This window comes from Corvus kubaryi, unplaced genomic scaffold (genome assembly GCF_017639235.1).
Source record: "Corvus kubaryi isolate FWS band 111438036 unplaced genomic scaffold, C.kubaryi_AGA036_p1.0 37367, whole genome shotgun sequence".
Lineage (NCBI taxonomy): Eukaryota > Metazoa > Chordata > Aves > Passeriformes > Corvidae > Corvus > Corvus kubaryi.
In genome coordinates, this window is record NW_024581119.1 from 6,125,384 (window position 1) to 6,147,097 (window position 21,714).

A 21,714-nucleotide genomic window follows, 5' to 3' on the forward strand; every position below is an offset into this window, starting at 1 on the left:
CTAGTTAAATTCCTCATTGTAAGATCACTTTAGTTTCTCAAAATAAAATGAAATAAAACCATTTCCAAGCAATTTATTTGAAATGAGAATTTTGTCCCAACGGTTTAAAATGAGCAAAACATTTTGCTTTACATTTCTTTTAATATAATTTTCTGTGCCGTATTTTTTAAAAAAATGTAATGAGGTTTTAAGAAAAAAAGTTTAATGGATATATCGAAAGTCTGATATATCCTTGCATCTGCCTTCCAGTTTGGACAGTGTGTGGACAATGCAAGTTTCTTATTTTGATTTTGAGTCTCTATAAATGAGAAACTTTATTGCTGAAGTTAAAGTCAAATGAAACTGTGAATTGAAAAAAGAAATAGTGCTTTTACAAAAGAGGTTAAAGATAGCTTATAGTGTTTTGAAGGCTTTTAAAAAATACAGTTGAAAAAATAAAAGTTGTTCAAATCATTGATGAAAGTTTGAGATGGTTGTTGCCTTTTGCAAAAACAGATTGAGTTTTCTGTTAATAAAATAAGAGTTTGCTGCCATTTGGATTGCCAAAGCATGAGAACTGAAGGACGGCTGATAACTTTTTGCAGATTATATTTAAATCCTTGTGTGAAACCTGCAAATAATATTGGGGGGGGGGGGGCGGTGGTAAATCTCCATAATGAGCCTCTCTTTACCCATTTAACGTTTGTGAGCTGGCCGTGGGTTCTGGAAAACCTGTAGCAACCAGTTAATCCAAGGATTCCTCCCGATACTCCTTTCCCTGAGTAGGGTGTCCTGGTGATTCCTGTCGGAGGCCAAGGAGACAAGAAATAAAACTCAGACCTCAGCCTGGAAGGAAAACTTCTTCCAGAGGGGGAAGTCTCAGCACCCCTCATTAGAAGGGGCGGAAAGCTCAGCTTTGCAAATATCCAGCTGAACTAAGCAGGGATCCACCAGAGAATCATGTCAGACGCGGGGTCCCAGTAACGCTGCTCCGGAGAAAAAGATCTTCTCTACAGTGCTCCCACAAGGCACCTATAAATAGGTAAATAGGATTTTTTCTCCTCTGCCACTCTCCAGCACTTCGCGGCTCGGGAATAGGTTTGGTGCTGGTCGGGGAAAGCTGTCAGGGCCGGGGATGAGGCACTCTCCTCCGGCAGCCCGCATTTTAATTTTTTTTAGGTAATTACAGTATAGAGAACAGGAGGAGGGGGAGAAGAAAGGAGAGAAGCAAAAGAAATAAAGAAAAAGAAAGAAGAAGAAAAAGAAAAAAGAAAGAAGCCAGCCCCAATCTGGAACCTTTCACCAAAAGAAAAAAAAAAAGCCAGCCACACACCCCAGTATCTTAAAATAGCGAGCAGGGAGGGGAGAGGAGCGGCGGATCCTCCCAGCCCGGCGCAGGGTAACAATGGTGCTGGCGGGGAGCAGCGGGCGCCCTGATTGACAGCCTGAGCCTCCTAAAAAGGCCGCGGAGCGATGGGAGAGATGCTTATCGGCGGCTTTATATAGCGGGGAGTCGGCGGCGCGCAGGGCGGCGGAACCGGCGGGCACAGCGCGGGCACAGCGTGGGCACAGCGCGGGCACAGCGGGACGCGCTCGGGGCGCCGGGCGCCCATGCGAGCCGGGCGCGGCTCTGGCCGCCCCGCAGGGGTCCCGCCATGCACGGCCAGCCCCAGCCCCAGCCCGGCCCGCAGCCCCCGGCGCGGCTGCCCGCGCCCGGCCGGCCCAAGGCAGGCAGGAGGCGCTACAAGACCTTCATGATCGACGAGATCCTCTCCAAGGAGACCTGCGACTACTTCGAGAAACTTTCCCTGTACTCCGTCTGCCCGTCGCTCCTGGTCCGGCCCAAGCCGCTGCACTCCTGCGCCGGTAAGCGCGACCCCGGCGATGCCGCAGCGAGGATGCGGCGGGCGCGGAATCGGGGGGCTCGGGCGAGCTGCTCCTGCATCTCATGCAGTCCCCCGAACCCTGCCTGAACGAAGCCCGGCTTCACACCCCATCCCCACGGGAGGGATTGCTCCCACTCCCTGGGTTTGCCAGCGCAGGGATCGTTGTTAGTTACTATCGGTAACTAACAGCTATCGGTTAGTTACTATCAGTTTTTAGTTACTATCAGTGTGCCGTGGTGGGGTTCAGCCTAATCCTCGTCGGGTTGTTCACTGGAGCCAATACATACCCAGTGCTAATGATCACGAGTTAAGGAGCTCTACAGGAGTCCAGGTCTTGTAGAAATCGTCCTTCATCTTATGCTCATTGAAACCTCTGGTAGTTTTTTCATTACGTCTGAGTAAGTACAAAGAAATTAATAGAAATATTGTGAAAGGAAGAAAAAAATCTATAGAGGCACAGTTTTGCTACCCTAAATTCTCATTTCCTTTGAAAGAATGTAGGTTATTTCTAACAGCAAAGATGGGAAAATACTTGTAAAGATTTTGCAAACACCACAAATAAATACACACAAGCGGCTCTGCCCTGCACAGGCAACACGATGAGCGATTGCGTCTTGACCATGGGCATTATAAAATTTCACAAGCAGACTGGTCTAGTGTGCGTGTTTAAAAATCCACATTAAAAATAAAAATAGTATTCTTAGAATGCATTCCAGATTTTAAAAAATATTTTTAAAAATCCCTCTTTCTGGTGAAGCAAGCAGTTTTCCAGATTTCTGTTCTTCCCATAAGGCCACCCTTCCAGTGGTGACGCATAGCGTGTCAAGAGAAATGAGACGATGAAACTGCAACTTAAAAATACATTCTTCAAAAAATCTTAGATACTGAAAAATATTTGTAAAGGACTAATTACCAATAAAAATAATATCTATTTCAAGGTCACAGAATTCTATTTTTCTTCTTTCGCTTTGCTGGAAAAAGCTCATTTTGCCTTTGTATTAGGTTGTGTTTAAAAACTCAAGGCCTGTACTTTGGCTCAGGTTTGTTGGTTTGGTTTGTGGTCTTTTATTGCTGAATATACATAAGAAGGATCTTTTCAGCTCTTAGCAGAGCTGTGCTGATAGAAAACTTGCTGTTAGGGTACCCTAAGAGTTTGAGAAGTAGAGTAAATCCTTGGTCCAAGCATAAATCTTCCTTCAATCTCAATATTTATATTGTAAATACCAGTTATTAGAGATCCAGAAGGGATTAGGAGGCTGGATCAGAATTAAGACCCATGATGACCAGCTTTTGGAAAGAAATTGCGTGAGCAGTGTGATCCTCCACCAACATGTATTTCTTCCAGCCGATCTCTGCGTGACGTCCCTTGCCTTCCCTAACTAATTGCTGACATATTTTATAAAAGAACCAGTTGTTAATCAAGATATTGCTGACAAGGGAATTTTTGAGAGCTGATCTCTCGCTACTGCGTAGTGAAATTCAGTGCTTGGCCAGAACGTGCCGAAGGGGTTTGGTGTGTGGCAGTGACGCACAGAGTGCCCGATTCTGCCTGCAGACCTCAATCCATGTGGGCAAGGAAAGATGCTTTTCTCTCTTTCTGTAAAGAAAGAGGATGAATTAGAAAAGAAAGTCCCTTTAGCACCCAAAAGGAATATTAACCTGGATATTATCAATGTCCAGAAGCATGTACAACTACCTCGGCATAAAATAATACAGTCTGAATGTCACCTAATAGATCCTTGGGATTTTGGATGGGTGAGGCACTCCCCAGCAGCTGGTTTGACACTCACCACCCACCATGGGGAAAAAAGGAGAGAAATTTTTTAGATACATAGTTCTTCATCAAATATAGCAAGCATTGTCTCTGCAAGAGTAATATATATTCAGTAAATAATACTAATAATCCTCGTATGATTCAGCAGTGGAGTCAGAGTGATGCCAGTGAGTCTCTTGTGGTTACTCTTCAGTTAAAGCCTTATTTTCTCGTTGTGCTTGGGATCTTTAATGAATTCACCCTCAAGGTTGTGTTTCTAGCCCAAGCTCTGGCCTGTCCCTGTGTCAGGCTGGATTGTGAATATCTGCTTCTAATGGACTAAGCTCTATGGAATTGCAGTGCCTGTGAAGTGAAGTACAGAGAGAGATTTGCTTGTGGGATTAAAATCATAGAGGAAACCTGCTACCAAAGTCCACACTTCCAAACTGTCAGATTCTAAGGTGTATAGGCACAATTAAAAGTCTTACAAGTATTAGGCAATGGGAATGGTTTTTTATGAAAGGAAACTATTGGCTAAGAAATGGATAATACTACAAAAGATACCTGAATGTGAAAGAATTTGAAAAGTACAAAATATAAATCTGTAACTAAAATAAAAAACCAAATCCACAAAGACCCACAGAGTGAAAATAAACAAAAAACCCCCTCCCAAGCTACTTGGGGACTAAAGGCTGCAGAAATATAGCACTATAGAAATACTGTATTGCACTTAACTTACTGCCTGAATTTCCTTTGCCTCCAGAGTTAATCAGGAAGGGAGTGAGCACTTAGTCTCTTCATGATCTAAGAAAATGAATCTTAACCTAAACCACAGAGATTTGTTACTGTACCATCGTAGCTGGGACTTGGGAGCATTTGAAACAGCTATGAGTAATGAGTTACTCCAGCTGAACATCTTCTCCGTGGCTTTTTCTCAAGGCAGGAGTCAGGGTTTGTAGGCGTTTTCATGGGCTAAAGAGTTAATATTTCTTTCATCTTGGGTGAAGTCAGAGAAGACTGATATGCCTTTATAATTTATTTGGAGCTGAAAGACATAAGACGTTGTACGTGTGCAGCATGTGTGTTCAACAACATCCCTGGTTAAGTGAAGAGAGATCAGAAAACTTTGGTAACCCGATAGAAAAGAGTTTTTCTTTTGGCTGTGATGAATTGCTGAATATTTAACTGGGTGCAGCTGAATTGGAACAAAACAGATTTGTCAAGTAGAGGCAGAAGGAGGTGGAAGAAGCATTTGAGACTTTTCTGGTGCATCTTGGGGTTGAAGATTGACGTTTTATTTGTGAGTAGCGTTTGTGAGGTCTCGTGCAAAGCTCACCAACGTCGCCGGGGAGATTCCTATTGAAGAGAGCTTGGAATAAGCCCCAACCCAGTTTTGGTTTTTAGAAAGAAAACTGCAATTGCCTGTGAAAAGGTTCCATCATTAGTTTAAAGTTTGGTGTATGAACATGTATTGTGGTGTTTCTTGAGCCAAAAAAACAAGGCTGAACCTTGAATACCAAATCTATAATGAAATGCTAGTCTGGGTTCAGAGCCATTATGATTAAAATTAAAAAAAACTAGAAATATTTTCTGATGGTGATTAATGCCACTTTGATTTATGATTTTTTGGGCTGTGATGGCTGAGTGAAAATACTATTTACCTTGTTTCATGATATTTATATTTTTATTGGCTTTTCATATTATGTCACAGTTAATTAATTTGTAGAAGTAACAATACAGTGTTCATACGCTTGGTTTGTTACAGTGATTGCTGACAGCTGCTTTTTGACCTAGCAGAGTCCTATAGGAATCATTTTTCAAGTTGCCTTTATATCATTTTTCAATTAAAAATATTTGTAGGCGAGCCTATTCCTATTCTAGTTTGTTTCCTGTATTTTTCATTATCTTGCTTCAGCGATAGATTTAAAATCCTGTTGCCTTATTGGTAGCGTTGGGCATGATAAAGAATCAAAGGACACTGTCAGTGTGCGATGTTACAAGGTCAAATTAGAAAAGTTTCTTATTTATCACAGGAACTAAAATAGTTTGAAAATGAAAACCGGGCTGGGGTATGGAGGGGAGCTGTGTGCCATCCCTGGTCTTAGTGGAATTTGTGACATTGTGTATTAATAATCAATAATACTGGTCTTGGATGGCCTTTTTAAACTCTCCAAATGAACTGAGATGGCTGGATTAAAAAGAATCACATCGCCTTCAGTTGCAGAGTTCAGTTATTTCAGCAAAGTCGGTAGTACAAATTGTTAATTGTCTGTGCCATGTATTCATTTGTACCAGGCCCTATTCCAGAACTTATAAAAAAACCTCAAATTTGAATGTGTCTTAGTGATTTATAATTTAAATCCTAATGAGCAGCAGAGTAATTTATGTCTATTCTACGCCAAGGTTTTTTACTAGTCCATATCTCAGGTAGGGCTGATTTCTCTTTAATTGCTATACCAGAACACCTTGCAAGGCAAATATATACGTGGGATCAGTGTGGCCTTGCTTGTTCCTGAGACAATTGTCTGCTGAGACATAAAATATTTACCTATGTTTTAGGGGAGTTGTGCTGAAGAGGATTCTACTGCTCTATGTACATTTAAAAGCGCTGCAACTTCGGGAAGTGAACTTAAGTTTGTCCATTTGGTTTTTTTGGTTTTTTAGAAAATTTACTACTGGGCTTGCTGGTCTGTGCAAAAAGTTTCCTTTAATGACCATCAATAATTATTATTATTTGCTCCCTTGAAATTATTATTGGGATTTTTGGTTTGGTGATTGGATTTTTTGGTTTGTTTGGTTTTGTTGGGGTTTTTTTTTGAGTTCAAGACGTTCAAGATTTGTGTGATTGGGATTTTAATGTAGGCAAGTGTTTAGTATAGAATTGCTCAGATCTTGTATTCTTCTCTTCCAGTTCCATGTCTGTCTTCTGTTGTTTTATCTTAGGATGAAATTTTGAGCTGTCATTTTCCTCATATAAAATGATATTTTCTGGATTAAACTCAGTGGTACTTGCAGCCGCTGGGGCCTTTGGAGAATCATTACTTGGGAGATAAAGTGTGAGCTTTGGTCCTTCTGGTCCTCACCCAGTCTCCTCAGCCTTTTTAGGAAACCATGGTGAGAAAATAGATTTTTTTGTGACTTAAAATAGCTCAGTTTTTATGCGAGACCTCACAACAAGATTCCTTCTGATTCTCTTCCAAAAGGTCTTGATATGGCTTGATGGCAAGGCTTGATTTTGCTGTGGGACATTACTGAATATTGGTGTAGAAGCCATTTCTTTTGCTCAAATACTTGCTGAACCTTTTCCTTTAAATTGAACAGATATTGTTACAATTCCTGGGGGAATTCCTGGGGGAAGGCAGCACGCTTGGGAAAGGAAAAGGGAATCCACATAGTGCGTGTGTTCTAGCACAGGGAAAAATGAGATGGCATCCATTCATCATGTTTCCAGTCTGAAACATGACAGCTGGATAAATCCCATTGAATAAAGCTGATGTGCAGTGGTGGGTGCACCTTCTGCCAGACTCCCTCGGACCTGAGTGTGTCCCGCGTTCCCCGCGCCGGGCGCCTGAAGCTGGGTTTGGATCGTCATCCCCAGGACACCGCCGGGAATGCAACGGCATCCCAGGCAATGGCACAAGGCCTTGGAAAGGGTTTTGCTCTTGTGCTGTGTGAAGTGATTGCTCAGGAGATCTACATGTCTTAAATAGCTCCCGAGTCCGTGAAACACCTGTATCCCAAAATGTTGAGGAAAGCAGGCCAAAATGAATCTGTGTGTTTATACAATAGGTGCCAACCTAAATTGCAAAGCTGAACCTGTCTCCATGTAGAAATCTGCATTGCTGCAAGGCTGTTTGGGATTTTTGCTGATTATTTGTGCAAACATATGAAGAAAAAAAAGATACTTTGAAAACTGCCTGTATTTATTTGGTTTAGCTTACAAAGATCAACAGAATTCTATAGGTGAGTAGCAAGAAGTAAAGGCAAAACCAGAAAGGAATTTTATTAATCCCGAGAAATACAAAGTGCTTCCTCTGTAGATGTCTTTGATCCAGTATTAGTGAAGCTACTGAGTATTTTTAATAGATATAAGATAGTTCAGAGACAACATTTCTGCCTAGAGATGGCAGAAGGTGTAGTCACAGTTATACTGCTGTCTCTGAGCATTTCTCTGAAAACCCAGAAAAGTCAGGATTTGCTGTCAGGACTGTGTCCCTGCTCCTGTAGTGGGATTTATTCAGCTGCAACATTGGGAAAAATCTGAGTTTTCTCAAATTCTCCATAACTCTCTGTCCATTTTAGCCCTACAAGGAAAAGCCTGTCTGTGGACGAGGAGCACTTTATCAACCAAGGTAAATAAAACAAACCTATGGACTGAAAGTGGATTCCTCTGTAACTGTTGTAGATTGGGCACAACAGTTAATTTTAAAGAGCTTAGTGTTTTTCAGGGTGGCCACCTTGGGTTTTAAGTGTTTTGATGTCTTTAGTAGAAAACCTAGTTCAGAAATGCCCAAAAATGGCATATGGGGGATAATAACGGGCTGGGTGATGATAAATAGATACTTGGAGAAGTGCCTGTTAATTTTCTTTGCTGGATTATATCCAGTACTAGACATGGCATTTCAGAAGGAAACTCAGATTTGAATCTGGATTTGAAAGCAGATCTCACTTGGACTTAGCAGACAAATCTGGCTCTAAAGAAATTTCAGTGCTAGATATTAAAATATCTGTAATAAAGACTTACTTTTGCTGTCTTATCTCAGTACTGTTAATAGTGAATAAAAGGAATTAATGAAAGGCAAAACTACAGTGAACAAACCAGAAGATCACACCCCAGTGATTGCAATAAAACCTACTGTGGCAAGTAATCAGCATTGTGGTTGTGGTTGGGCATGAATAAGCATTGTGGAGGAATGCTATAATGGGAGGCATTAATGAATGTGGGATTCCACTGGGAAAATTGACACCTACGCCTCATTTTCTAAAGCTTCAAAGCTGGCACTGGAAGCACAGTTTAAATCCATCTGCTCAGTGATTTAGGTTTAAATGCAGCACTTCCATAAGAATTGTCCTCCATTTGGCCACTGCTCATGGAGACTGTGCAGCGCAGACCTAGTGCCATTATTATTTTGAGGACTTTTCTTTAACTTGCTGCTCTAAAATGCTGGAAAAGACCATCTCACCCTGTAGACTCAATGACCCCCAGCACTGCTGCCTTCAGGACAAGCTGGGCATGAACAAAGGCAAAAATCCTCGCTGGGGAAGGTGAGGAAAAGGAATGGAGAGTGTTTGGAGCTGATGTGTTGTGTAGAGCTCCTATCATCCCACCAGGCTCAGGGAGCAGAGCAGGGCAGTAACTAAGGAGATTTTGTGGTTTTTCTGCTGTTTCCTTGTGCTGAGCAGTCCATTTATTTCCCATCTGAGCATGGGGACAGACAGCTCCCTGCATCACAGCCCTGTAGCGTGTGGATGGGAGCGTTGATCCACCTTCAGGAAGGATTTTCTGCTGATAGGAGTGGAGCAGGTTTGGGTGATGGAACAAAATCTGTGCCTTTCCAGCTCAAAGCCACTTCCATGCCCTCGATGGAGGCCTCTGAGGAAGGAAGATTTGCGTGGAATGCGCACAGTGGATGGCAGAGCTGGAATTGATCTTCACATCAGGAACCGAGCTCTGGAGGCGCTTGCTCAGACAGTGGCTTGAGTTGTTTCTAAATCCACTGCTGGGTTTGAGAAAGGCTCTGCTCTCGTTGCTCAGATGATTTAATTGCTTGATTCTGCTGATCTGTTTCTTCTGCTCAGCCCTTGGTAACTTGTCCAATGTTAGACGTGACTGCGGCCCTGCTTGGAGCCACTGGAAACCTGGGTTTGCATTTGCAGGCCATGTACAAAATCTCATCACATCCAAGTGAAAATAGGAGAAGTCAGAAAAATTGGTGGTTTGGATTGTTGGTAGATTGAAAAAATAATCATTATGTGTCCTTTTCAGTTCAGAGCAAACCAAAATGTTATAAATTAAGCTTGACAAGGGAGAAGTTTAAAAAGTGTGTGTATGTGTAAGATCAGAGAAAATACTCAATCAGGAATAAAATACTGAAAACTTATCTTCTAAAGGCTGAAGCAAAACTTTATAGCACTTTCCTTTTAATAGACATTTGGCAAAGCAATGAAGTTGCTTTCAGTATTGCAAAATTTTATTTATTTTTCTTTTTCAAGGAGAGAAAGTTACAACCAAACATTTTCAGTCATTTCTATGTAAGAATTGCTCCAGCTGGATTGCAGAACCCAGGACATGTAAACAAGAGCTTCGCTTGCTAGGAAATAACAGTTCCTTGGAAAATTTGGGATGTATTTTGTGATCTCAGTTGTATTTGTGTGAAGTCTGTAATAGAATAGGATCACAGTGACAAGCTAATGGCAGCTGAGCAGTGCAAGTCTGATGTTATCCATTATTTCTTGGGTTCCCAGAATTGTGGGAGAATTTAGCTGAGAGGTTTCTATCCCAGAATTCCCAAAGCTACATTTTAATGACATCTTTAAAAATACAGAGATTTGGTATTAGGACTTGGCTGACACAGGAATACTTAATATTTTCCATTTTCCAGTATTTTCCCTTTTCCTCTAACGCACCTTTACATTTTGACCCATTCTTGGCCAGAACACAGCTCAGAACAACACCCTGTTACCAGCTGCAGGTATTTCAGGTGTTTGGGAACAGCTGAGATCCATTTAAGTGACTACAGAGAAGGGTAAAGAACAATCTTTCAAAAAAAGATCCCCATCTTCCCAAACATGGACCCCGGCACTGATATTCAAAATCTTTGGACTGCAGGCAGCACATCCAGAATATTTAAGCTCTGTCTAAAACACAGAGCCTGAAAGAACCTTAACAGATAAATCTGCTTTGTTTTTCATTTTCTGTTTTAAAAAATCACACTTTTTTTTTTTTTTTTTTTTTTTTGAGTGAGAGGAAAAAAAGCAGTTTTCCAGAACTTCCTATACAACAAAATTACAATTCCCTTTGGAGATGTGTTGACAGAAAATTTATGAATATATGGTCTTTTTCTCCAAGCAACAACCTTCCAGCGACCTTAAAATGTGTTTGGATGTGTATGTTCAGGTCTTATCTTGTAAATTCTTTGACATGCCAGTGGTTTCTATTCATGTAGCTCGCTGTCTGACTACAGCAGGATTACTCATGCAGAGAAGGGATTGAATTGGAAGTATTTATATTTGCCCTGTATTTTGGATAACCTGACTACTCAGTTTTTGGATTTTCATCAGAATAAGAGAGTTTTCCATGCAGTCACTAAGTCAGTTTTAAACACTTGGCCACCATTTGCCTTTGAATATTTCTTTTAATGATTATTTTGCAAGTCACAGAGCAGTTAAAGGCTACTTTTCCTGCCAGTGCAAATTTTTGGGTTTTTTTCAAACTGGGATTTCAGCTTACAGGGTTGAATTTCATTTGAATTAAATTTTAATAGACATCTTGAGAACTAATGTTGGAGCAACAAGTTCCTGTACCTTTGAGTGTGCAGGTGCCTATTGCTACATCCAGTGTAGAGCTGCCTACGTTGATTCATTAAAAACCAGAGCTCTGTTGTGTAAGCACAGAAGGATTGAAGCTTTAATAAAAACACGTCCTTTTCTTTTAGAAGACAGAGAAATGTGCGTGATATGTTTGTGGTTACTTAAACAGGGTATTCTATGACAGATTAACCTGTCATCTTTGAAATAAAATTAGCAGTGGTGGTACTTTATTACGGAAAACATCTCCTTGCATGTCGCACATAACATGATATGCCTTATGGAAGGCCGAGTGCTCTGGGTGGTGTTTATTCCTGTGGCTCAACGAGGAAAAATATGAAAAGGCCCCCTGAAATAGAAACCAGTAACATAATCATTGATACAATAAAATGGTGAGAAGTCTGAAGCAAATGGGGGGTTTTTTCAGCCAAAAAAAATTAGCGAGTGTTTGTGAACACATTTCATTTCACCTTCTGCCTGTTTTGTTCCAAGCCTCCTCTTGACAGCTTTGCTAACAGTTCATTTTGTTCCTGTGGTGACTAAGCTGTGGAGGAGCTGATATTTGGAGGTTTCTGTGCATAGTACCAGGCAGTTTGGGGCTCAGCTGTGTTGTGCTCATGGCTTTCCTCAAGCAGGTCTGGTTTAGGTGGCTGCATATGGTGAAATTCTCCACTGAGGGTTAGGAAGCTGTGCCAGAAGTTAAAAGGGTTGGTTTCACCTTGTTGCAATAAATTACAAAGCAATCATAAATGATAGGAAGGAGTTTGATGAAGTGGGTGAGGAACAATTGATGGATTATTTTAGTTAAAATTACTTAGAGCCCAGTCCAACTCCCACTGAAGTCAATTAAATTGTAGCTGGATCAGGGCCAAAATGAGTCAAATTCAATTATGCCTTAACTGTAAACATTTTAAAGCTCATCACTGTAAGGTAGTTCAGCACTTAAATTGCATTAAAACAAAAGCATTTATGAAATCCCGACTGATTTTATTTTATTTGTACAGCCCTACTGAAAGCCCTTTTTCTTGTGGCTGCAACAGAGACCTCTTTGGCTGGTGCCTAATCCCCAGAGCACTGGTCTGTTGTGAAGAGATGTCACAGCCATTGATACTGTAGATGAATTTGCCCATCACAGACTCGCTGCTGAAGTGATTGCATCAGAAGAGGCAGCAAAGATGACTGAAAGGAGATTGTAGAAATCCCACTGCTGTTTCATCTAATTGTCAAGATTTAGAGAGCTTACTTGTGTAAGTATCAGCTCATAAATAAATGAAACTTTTTCATGAGCTAATCCCAGAGCTGGAATGCTTATGGGTATTCATCTGTTTCTCAGCTGAACAAAGTACAGCATCCAACATATTATTTAAAAAGAAATAATCTACATGATAAAAAGGTGGATTTATAAATACATTCAAGTATGGTGGTGTTTTCACAAAATTGGGCAGGTTATCTTTTAAATCATTATTGTCTTTTAAATTGTGATTCACAGGCTTCCTTTAAGACAATTTATGTATTTTTAATACATTCTGGATTGATTCTTTTTGTTCTGTCCTCAAAATTTTTCCTTCCTGTCCATTCTCCAGCAGAGCCAGGGAGCAGCTCCAAGTCGCAGATGTAGGGTTTTCCTGGCTTGCATTTGTCTGACTGTCTTGGGAGGTCAGAGCTCCACATCCCAAGTGCCATCCCATCAAAACCTTGGGTTATGGCAAGCTGTGCAGACAGCAGGGAATGTCTGCTCGCTGGGATCATTCCGTGGGTGAACTAAATTCATCTCTGCACAGATGATCTCCCAGTCCATGCCAAGTGCTGAGAGCGCTTCTGCAGGTGTGGGATTGGTCTGGCTTGGCTTCTGTCTTTGTAGCAGTGGTGCGAAAATGAAAGATAGGGCCTGATCCTGCTTTTAATGGCATGACATCACTTTGGCTCTGTGAGGTTCTTTGTGGAGGATGGAGGTGCTGGACACGTGTGGAAATGGAAAAGATGGATTTGACTGCATGCCCGGCTGGCACAGGAGTGCGGGAGTGTCTTATTGCTGTGTACCTGGCTCCATGGACTGGGTTTTGGTCTGGAAAACTCAGTTTGGCAAATCACTTCCTTTTCTTTTGTGCTCTCACAGTTTTTGTAATTGTTTTTGCCTTTCTGTTTTCCATGTTTTCTCTTAATAGCAGGATCAATTAATAGCTTCCACTGTCACATTCTGCAGAGCTGGCAACTATGAAAGAGAAATCTGGCCTTCGGAGAAGGGGAAAAATTATACCCATCCAACAGCTTTAATCAGGAAAAGGGACAGAACTGTGATAAATGTTAGTACAGGACTTCTGTGGCACATACTCACCCAAGGAAAAATATTGTCCCTTTTCTTCCCTGTCACTGAGCAAAACCACTACCATGAGAGCAACAAGACACTTTCGTAGCAATTGGTGACTCTGTGGCTTTAATATGTTTGAAAAGGCTGATTTCTGTGATCCAGGCCTTATTTCTCCCTTTTCAATATTAGCACAATTAGTCATGATAAAACTTGTAAAAATGCATTAAAATCAGTTGGCAGCTTTTCAAAACCTGAGCATTGCTGTTCCCTCCTCACAGACACTGCTCAGCACAGCCTTGGCGTGGGGGTTTGACTCATTAACTCACGACTGAGCTCAGCTTTGGGGGTGCCTTTGAAAAAGCAAACCCAGCAATAAAGTTCTTACCTGCTGGTGGTTTTTATCTCTGAGCTTCCACCCACAAAATAAAACTGGTGCTTTCCTGTAGTAAATTACAGGATAGAAAATCCTTCTGGCAATGAAGGATAATGAGAACCCTTTCATTCATCACAGTGTCTCGTTGGTGATTTTGGTCGAAGAAAACCCTTCCTTTAGAAGAAATACCTTGGGAAAACTCCTGATATTTCTTCTACTTCTAGGAAGTAGAGCCAATGCTGAATTTCTGAGTATTTCAGGTGTGATTTTGAGGGTTGCCCTGTGCAGGGCCAGGAGTTGAATTTGATGATCCTTTTGAGTCCCTTTTAACTCAGGATATTTTTGATTTTAACTCCTTGCTGATGATTTGCTGGGACATATCCCACTTTACTCTGAACCACTCATGCCTATGAAATATTTACTGAGTATTTCTTACATATGGAGTAAATTATAATGGAATTGCTGCCACCACCCATTGCTGTAATGTTAATTAACTGAAAAATCCACCCAGAAGAAAGTTAAGTGTTCATTTCCAGTACCTGGTGTGTAGCTTTGGTGTAATTTGAAATGTGATGGACTATTAATTTGTCTTCTCAAAATGTTTGTTTTCCCCAAAGTCAATCATGGGTCATTTGCCTCCAGTAATTGATACTAACATTGGAAATACTTGTCCAGTTGATGACAAACTGAAGTGTTTGACAAATTACCAGCTCTGGTTAACCTGGGGCCAGTTTACACCTCAGGAGAAAATTCAAATACACACCTCATCTAGATTTTCTCCATAAGAATTTTCTTCATTCAGGTGTCTCACTTGTTACAACTATCAGTAAATAGTGAGGCTTAGGTATTTTTGCCTGCTGCATATGATGTCCAAACATTGCTTTTCTCAGTACCTCTTGATTTTCCTCCTGTCCTCACTTATTTTCTCCTTGAAGTCAATAGAAGTTTTGGGTGTGTAGAAAAAGAAAAGGAATTGCATCAGACTGCAAATAAATTACCATTTTCTGCTGAGCATTCATTTATCTGGCAGCTTGGGACACACCGTGTTGGGAGCAGGGATGTCTGAGTGGAGCTGGGTTTTGCAGAGCCCAGAGAAGAGCTGAGAGCTTTGCAGGCAGCGCTTGGTGCTTGGGCCATCCCTACTTGGCTTTGTCCTTGACTTCATGTATGACATGGAGCCAGCTGAATTCCTCATCCTTCCCGTTTTCTAGAGAAAAGTGGTGCTTCATTATGCATTTGTGCCAAGTATTTTAAAATTCTTTGCTAAGAAATGCAAGAGAAGCCCAAAGTCATATGGCCAGTGGGGACTGTGTATGTGTAATTGTGTGTGTGTAACTGTGCTCTTCATGAGTATTAATTAAGTACAAATAAAATCCTGTTGTTTTCTCCCAGCAGAGAGAATTCTGTAGGAAGGAACAGACTTCTCCACAAACCACTTTAAGATAGGTATTTATTACTTTGCAAGAGTTTCAACTCTTTCATCACCAATTTTTATCCATCCTTTGGTTCTTACTGGGGTTTTACACCCTGTCTATGCCCTGTAGGGTTCTTCAATTTGCTCTTTCACTGTCTTCCTTCCCTTATCTCCCCATGAGCTCTTTGCTCCCTCAGCACAAACTGCACCTGAGAACGTTCAAGTTCAAGTCGAACTTTTGAACCCATGATGTCAGGTTGGTTTGGAATTAGGCAAAACCAGTTTGCCCATCCCTCGCTGTAAAAGGGTTAATCCTCTAAACTATTGAGAGACAAGGGCAGGGAATTATGAAAGGAGCCCCTGTTTTATAAGCATTTGTATTGCCAGTGCTTGAATGCCCATAATAAGCAGGTTGTGCTGTGATTAATGACTGTGTTTTACATGCTGGCGATGGATGATGTGTCTCATTGGAGAAGCCATTTATTTTTATTCAGGCTCCTCACCCCAGCAGCACTGGAAATGAGATGTTAACGTCCTGGTGGGAGTGTGTTTCATTCTCAACAAGTTAATGAAACGTGACCCACTGAGAGGAGAAAATAATTTAAATGGTGCCTTTTCCTTGCCTCTTTTTAATGTGTGAGAAGGCAACTTACAGGATTATTTTTTCATACGGGATTTTTGTTTTTCCTTTCAAGATTCTTACTTTGTTCCCTCAAAATTGGAAACAAGTAGGAATGTGTTGTCATTCTGAAACTTAATGCATTTGGAAGGAGAAAGCTATTCAAATGCCTTAAACTTTCTTTTCTTAATTTATTTTTAATAAAGGACCAAAATAATTTGAAATCTTTAGGTATTTGAGCCAATTTTTATATCAGATTATAAGTTCCTTATTTTGCTGCAGTTTCAACTGCACTCTTCCCTCCACTTTGTCATTTTGTACGTGTGAAGGATGTGGTGGTAGAGTGTTTGTGGTGGTTGGAATACACAGAGTAGACACAGAACTCATCTTTTTATTAACCAACTATATCTTTATATCCATATGGATTCAACGTTGTATCCATCTAACATCAAGGCTTTAACTTTTGTGGAATGGCTTTAAGAAAGGAGGAAAAAGACTCTAAAAAGCACTTTTTAATTAATGGGAGAAGATCTATTTCAAGGCAGCGAAATGGGCTGCAGCGTCCAAGCAAATCTTTCAAAAGCTCTACATAAACTGAAAGTCCTTGGGTCTCCTTCCCAGCAGACCTCCTGGGATGGAAACAGGGACAGCTGTGGGCATGGCATCAATACTTCAACAGAGAGGGAAAAATGAGCAGGATGTTTAAAAAAAAAAATTTAAATGAAACCGTTTTTCATATATGGTTCATATTAAGGCTCTTGTGGCTCTAAGAGTATAAAAGCTCCCTCAGAACTATCACACCATTGCTGAGCAGAGCAAACCAATTCACGTGATGGGTCAGCAGTGTTGGGTGTTTTCACCACAGAGCAGTAAATGCCAATAATTGCCTAAATTCTCTGGACAGCTTAATAACATTCCAGGTGGGATACAGCCCCTATTTCAGAGCTTAATGCAAACACTGTCAATGTAAAGATTTTGTCTGTTTGCATGTGGAAATGCCAAATCTAAGATGAGCTTCATCCCAGCAGTGCCAAATCAGTCTGGTAGTGGTGAGATTTGGGAGATACATAAAATATTCCCTGCAGAGTTATTTAGATCAGCATCATGTTAAAATTGGCAGCCACAGCTGATCCTGGGCAGAATGTCTTTCTTGGGTGAGGAGAACTTTAAAAAAAGTTGAGCTGGAAAAGGCTATTTTTGTTGGAAAAGCCACACGGTGCTGTTATTGAAGGAGTTCCCGTGGAAACACTGCTGCTTGCACAAGAGCAGGACACATGCATTGCTTCAAAATTAACATATATATTAATGGCACATTAAGGAATTTCATAATCGTATGACACAAAGAGAGTTCTCAGCACAGCGCTCATGCAATCTATTAATGGGCAATGTCTGCAGGGAGCTGGGAGCTAACAACACCCTGCCTCCCCACATGGCTGCTGCTGAGTCCTTTCCAGGCCATACAACTGGTGGGGTTGGTGTTATCTCCCTTGTTTTGCATGTGGGGAAAACAGAAGTCCAGTGGGGTTCAGGCAGTTGGCTGAGATTGAACATTAAGGCAGTGCCAGGGGTGGAAATACTGGGCCTGAGGTCGTGTTTCCCCAAAATCTACACCTAAGTGAACAGAACTTCATTCTTTTGGTGCTTTATGGGACAGAGTAAAGTTGGTGAGAATGTGACAATATTCCCATCAGCCCAGAGCTGTTTCCTATGCTGGTGGGAATGATACCCCCGCCCACGTGTGAAGGGAAGAAAGGGCTGTGTTGCTTTTTGCCTATTGACTTTTATAACTGGCATTGGAATGAGATTAGGAAGCCCCAGCATCCCTGTGGAACACAGCAACACCACATTCCCCAGTGACAGGGGCTGTAGGGAACTCAGAGAAGAATCCATGGGTGATGAAACCAGAGGTGGGTGATAACCAAAGCTTTGACTCCAAATTTTAGGTTGAGGGAGGGTTCTCCATCTGGATCCCTAAACTTCCCACTTGGATCCCTAAATTTCCCACCTGGATCCCTAAATCAGAGCGTTTCCAGGGGCATGTTTGTAGTTCTGGATTGGAGCTGTTTGGAACAGTTGTCCTGTTTAGAACAGTTGTAACATTTCTGCCCATAAGGGCATTAATTCACAATTAATGCTGAATTTGAGCACCGTAGAAACTTAATTCCATCCACTATGACTAATTAGGGCCTTACCTCCACCCAAAGTCCAATCTAAATTTGTCTGGAGATGTGGAAACCGTGTCTCCTTGGCTGACTTCCTATCAGAATGGAAAAAAATCACACAGATCAATGTTGGACATGAATGAGGGTTTGCATTTGGAGATCACTGAATCATGGAATTCCAGAATGGTTTGGGTTGGAATCTCATCCAGTTCCAGCCATGGGCAGGTATCATGGTATCCTGCAGTGGTGGGGAGGAGGAGAGAGATCCAGCAGGCAGGAATTGTGCAGCAAGATTGATTCATTTAATTATTTTACAACTCTTTTATCGACTTTTTTCTTCATAGTCTAATTGGTCAAAGGATCAGCCACCCCTTGGAGTGATTGGCTAAAATCCTAAAACATCCACTGTCAAAATATTTTCCTACTGTACCATAAACAAAGCTCTGCAAGGTCGCAGGTGTTCATAGCTTATAGAACTCTGCTGATGTCTTCTGTGAGAGAGAAAAGTATCCACGAGACTGGAAAGAAGCAAGAGAAATTCTTGCTAGCAGCATATTTGTATCCACAGGCAGGGACACCTTTCACTATCCCACGTTGCTCCAAACCCCATCCAACCTGGCTTTGGACACTTCCAGGGATGGGGCAGCCTCAGCTCCTCTGAGCAAGAGGAGGTCAGGACAGCTAGAGCTCACCAGCTGGAATTTCTGTCTCATCCTTCTGTCAGGGCTTTGCTATGGACAGCCTGGTATCTGGGAAAACATTGTCATCACTTTTCTGGACCATACCTGGTTTCAAGCCTCCAACGTGCTTTGCAACTCTGAGGCTGACATTTTGCTCATGGAACTGCCTTTTCTGGATGTGTCCATTTGGGGACTGCCCATCCTTGAGACATTTTTCATCTTGTTTTTGAGATTAGATGAATTCCTGTAAGAGTGAAACTCACTTTGTGTTTCAGCTGAAAAATCCCAATACGCCACCGACCCTGGAATGAAGACACTGGGTCCTGGCTCCCATCAATCAGTTTGCTGGGAGACTGGGGTGTAACTGATGGGAGCATCCACCTCCCCATGTCCATATGGGACACTCACAGCTGCAGGAAGAGGTGGAGATGGAGCCATGACTGAGGGTTCTTACAACATCTTCAGCTCATGACTGACTTTATATAATACGGAGAGTCCTGAAGTCAAGGAAGCTGCTTTGGGAATGAAGTTGCCAGCGCTGGTTTTTATGTTGCAGAATGGCTGGCAGTGAAAAGTTTCTGTAACCTGGAAATCCAGCTGTGTATTTTCCCCCATGCAAAAAGTGAAAGCTTAGCTGTCCTCGATTCATTCTCTTTTGGTTAAGATTGGCTCTGTGAGGTGACATGGGTGTGCTGTTACTTGATGTGAAGAGGATAAAAATAGCCATGCCCTGTGCTCATGGAAGCTGTGACATAGTCAGCTTATTCAAACAAAAAGATCAGGTTTGGAGGAAATCCTCTTCCAGGGTGCTCTAGATTCTGTTAACAGGGTTTCAGCTTCCTGGAATAATACTGGGATGTGCATTTTGCTCGGCTTTGTTCCCTCTACGTGTCTCTCCTCCTTACCCCAGCCACCAGAGCTGGGTTAAGACCACTGATCTAATTGGCAACCACAAAGGACAAGCAGGCTGTGAACAAAACCTGCTCGTGTATCAGTTGCATCCTTCTAAATTGCATTGTTTGTGCAGCTGCTCAGCCAAATCATCCACAGAGTTTATTTTTGTCCATAGAGGAAACAGAGATGGGTTTTCTCTGTGTTAGGGCAGATGCAAGATAAAAGAATCATATATGCAGCTCAGAGAGACCAAGCTCTCTGCTGAATGTGTCCTGATGGGGGAAAAATTAATAATAAAGCAACCCTTGAGATTGTAAGCCACAGCTCTAAGAGGCAGAGGCTTTGCCTCTATGACAGGTCTGTTTCAGGTTAACACTGGTACTTGCTGAAGTCCCCCTTTCATTTCAGTTGGGAATAAAAGAGAGAGATGTCTGTGTATTTTAAACACTGATCCACTATTCTCCTGAGAAGGAAAAAGCGTTTTCCAAAAGATCCATCAGGCAAAATTTACACAGTCTGGTGTTGAGAAACAATTGCACTCTCTTTCTTCCCATGTGTCACTCAGCAACATGTTTTAGAGGCTCGGGGCAGGAAGAGGTAGTGATATTTATGGCCAGCTTTCTGCTGGAGCTCACACAAGGGTGGGCTTGAGAAACCTGAAAAGTGCTTTTGTGTGCATGGCCAGTCAGCTGGCCAAGGCTGGTGTTTGCTTATGGATGCAGTGACAATAATTAACAGAGCAGGAAGTGAGGGACTGATTGATTTATGCACCCATGGCATTATGTGTTTGAACTTGGACAGAAACTGTGAAATCCTGAGAGAAGGCACAATCATTTGTCAGATGTGTGAGGATATAAGAATGGCCATAATGTGTTGGCCCAAGGTCCATATAGACTCAAAGCTTTGGCAGTGGCCAGGGAGAGATGCTCAGGGAGCAGAACAGAGCACAGGACAGGACTTACCCTTTTATCAAACTCCACCCTCTCAGCTAGGACGAGCTGTTTCTCCATCAAAGTCCAAATCTTGCTCCTTGACCAGTGACACCATCCAGACAGAGGAGTCGGTCTGGCCTCTCCCAGTGTCCCACTATGTCTGGTCATGTCTGTCATTGGTAAACTGTTGCAACTTAAGCTGAGACACCCTGAGAGTTTTGGCATCTCAGTGCCAATTTCCTCCTCCATCCCCAATAGCCAAGACCAGAAACTTCCTGTAAATCCACTCCTTAGAGCTGTTCCATTCTCTCATCCTTTGGCTGCTCCACTTGTGAAGTCTGGGTGCAGTGGGTGATGAGCTCTGGTGCTGACCCTTCTCAGTGATGGAGGGAACTCTTGGCTGAAGTATTTAACATGACTCCGTTCAAAAGAAAGAGTTACAAGCTGAAGTTGGCTTAGTGGAGCCGAAGTGTCCCTTGGTGCAGATCTGGGCAGGCAGCTGGTGGATTGTATCCCAGGAACTTCCCTGCACTGCAGGAGTGCTGTTGTTTATGGAGATGTGCTGGTGTTTCCTTCTCTGGGATTGATGTGGTCTGGGCTTAGAATTCCCTCTGAGTCCAAGCAATAAGGGTCTGGAATGGAGGTTCCCTTCCAAACCTGCCTTCCCTGGGGAGCTGTTTGCAGTCATGATGGCCTTGGGCCCATGTATCCAATAAATATTAGGGCAGATCTGCTTGTGTTCAGAGCACCTCCTTTCCCACTGAGTAGAATTTAAAGGAATCATTTGCTAAAGATGAGGAGTCTCAGACAGAGTTCCTTTTGCTTAGCCATTGACAATGAGCAGGGCCTCTCTGAGTCATGCTCAGTTTGGCTGGAGGGGGTGGGTTTGAGTCAACGGGGGCTCCCATCAAAAAGGCAGGTTGTCCTTTGAGTACGTGAAGCAGAATAATTCAAAGTACAGAAGTGGTGTCTGTTCTGATTCATTTTCTGCTGATGAAGCCACAGTGCCATTACATTTGCCACAACGAATTTCTTGAGTGCTGGCCAAATAGATTCTCTAAATGCTTCTTTAAAACAAAATAAATCTTCTTTATATATAAATTTTCCTCTTCACTGAGGATCTGACAAGGTCCTGGCACACTCCTCTGCTTCACTGACAGCCTGGAAGAAAGGCTGCTGTGTGCAGG

At 42.1% G+C, this 21,714-nt stretch overlaps 1 protein-coding gene across 1 annotated transcript in view; it reads left to right on the top strand.

Annotated features, from left to right (window-relative positions):
• Positions 1-1,566: 1,566 nt before the first annotated feature.
• Positions 1,567-21,714, top strand: part of BARX2 (BARX homeobox 2) — a 33,038-nt gene continuing 12,890 nt past the window's right edge. The window contains exon 1 of the mRNA XM_042034028.1: positions 1,567-1,845. Within this exon, the coding sequence (XP_041889962.1) occupies positions 1,635-1,845 (211 nt within the window). The 5' untranslated portion in view covers positions 1,567-1,634. The remainder of the gene's footprint in view (positions 1,846-21,714) is intronic.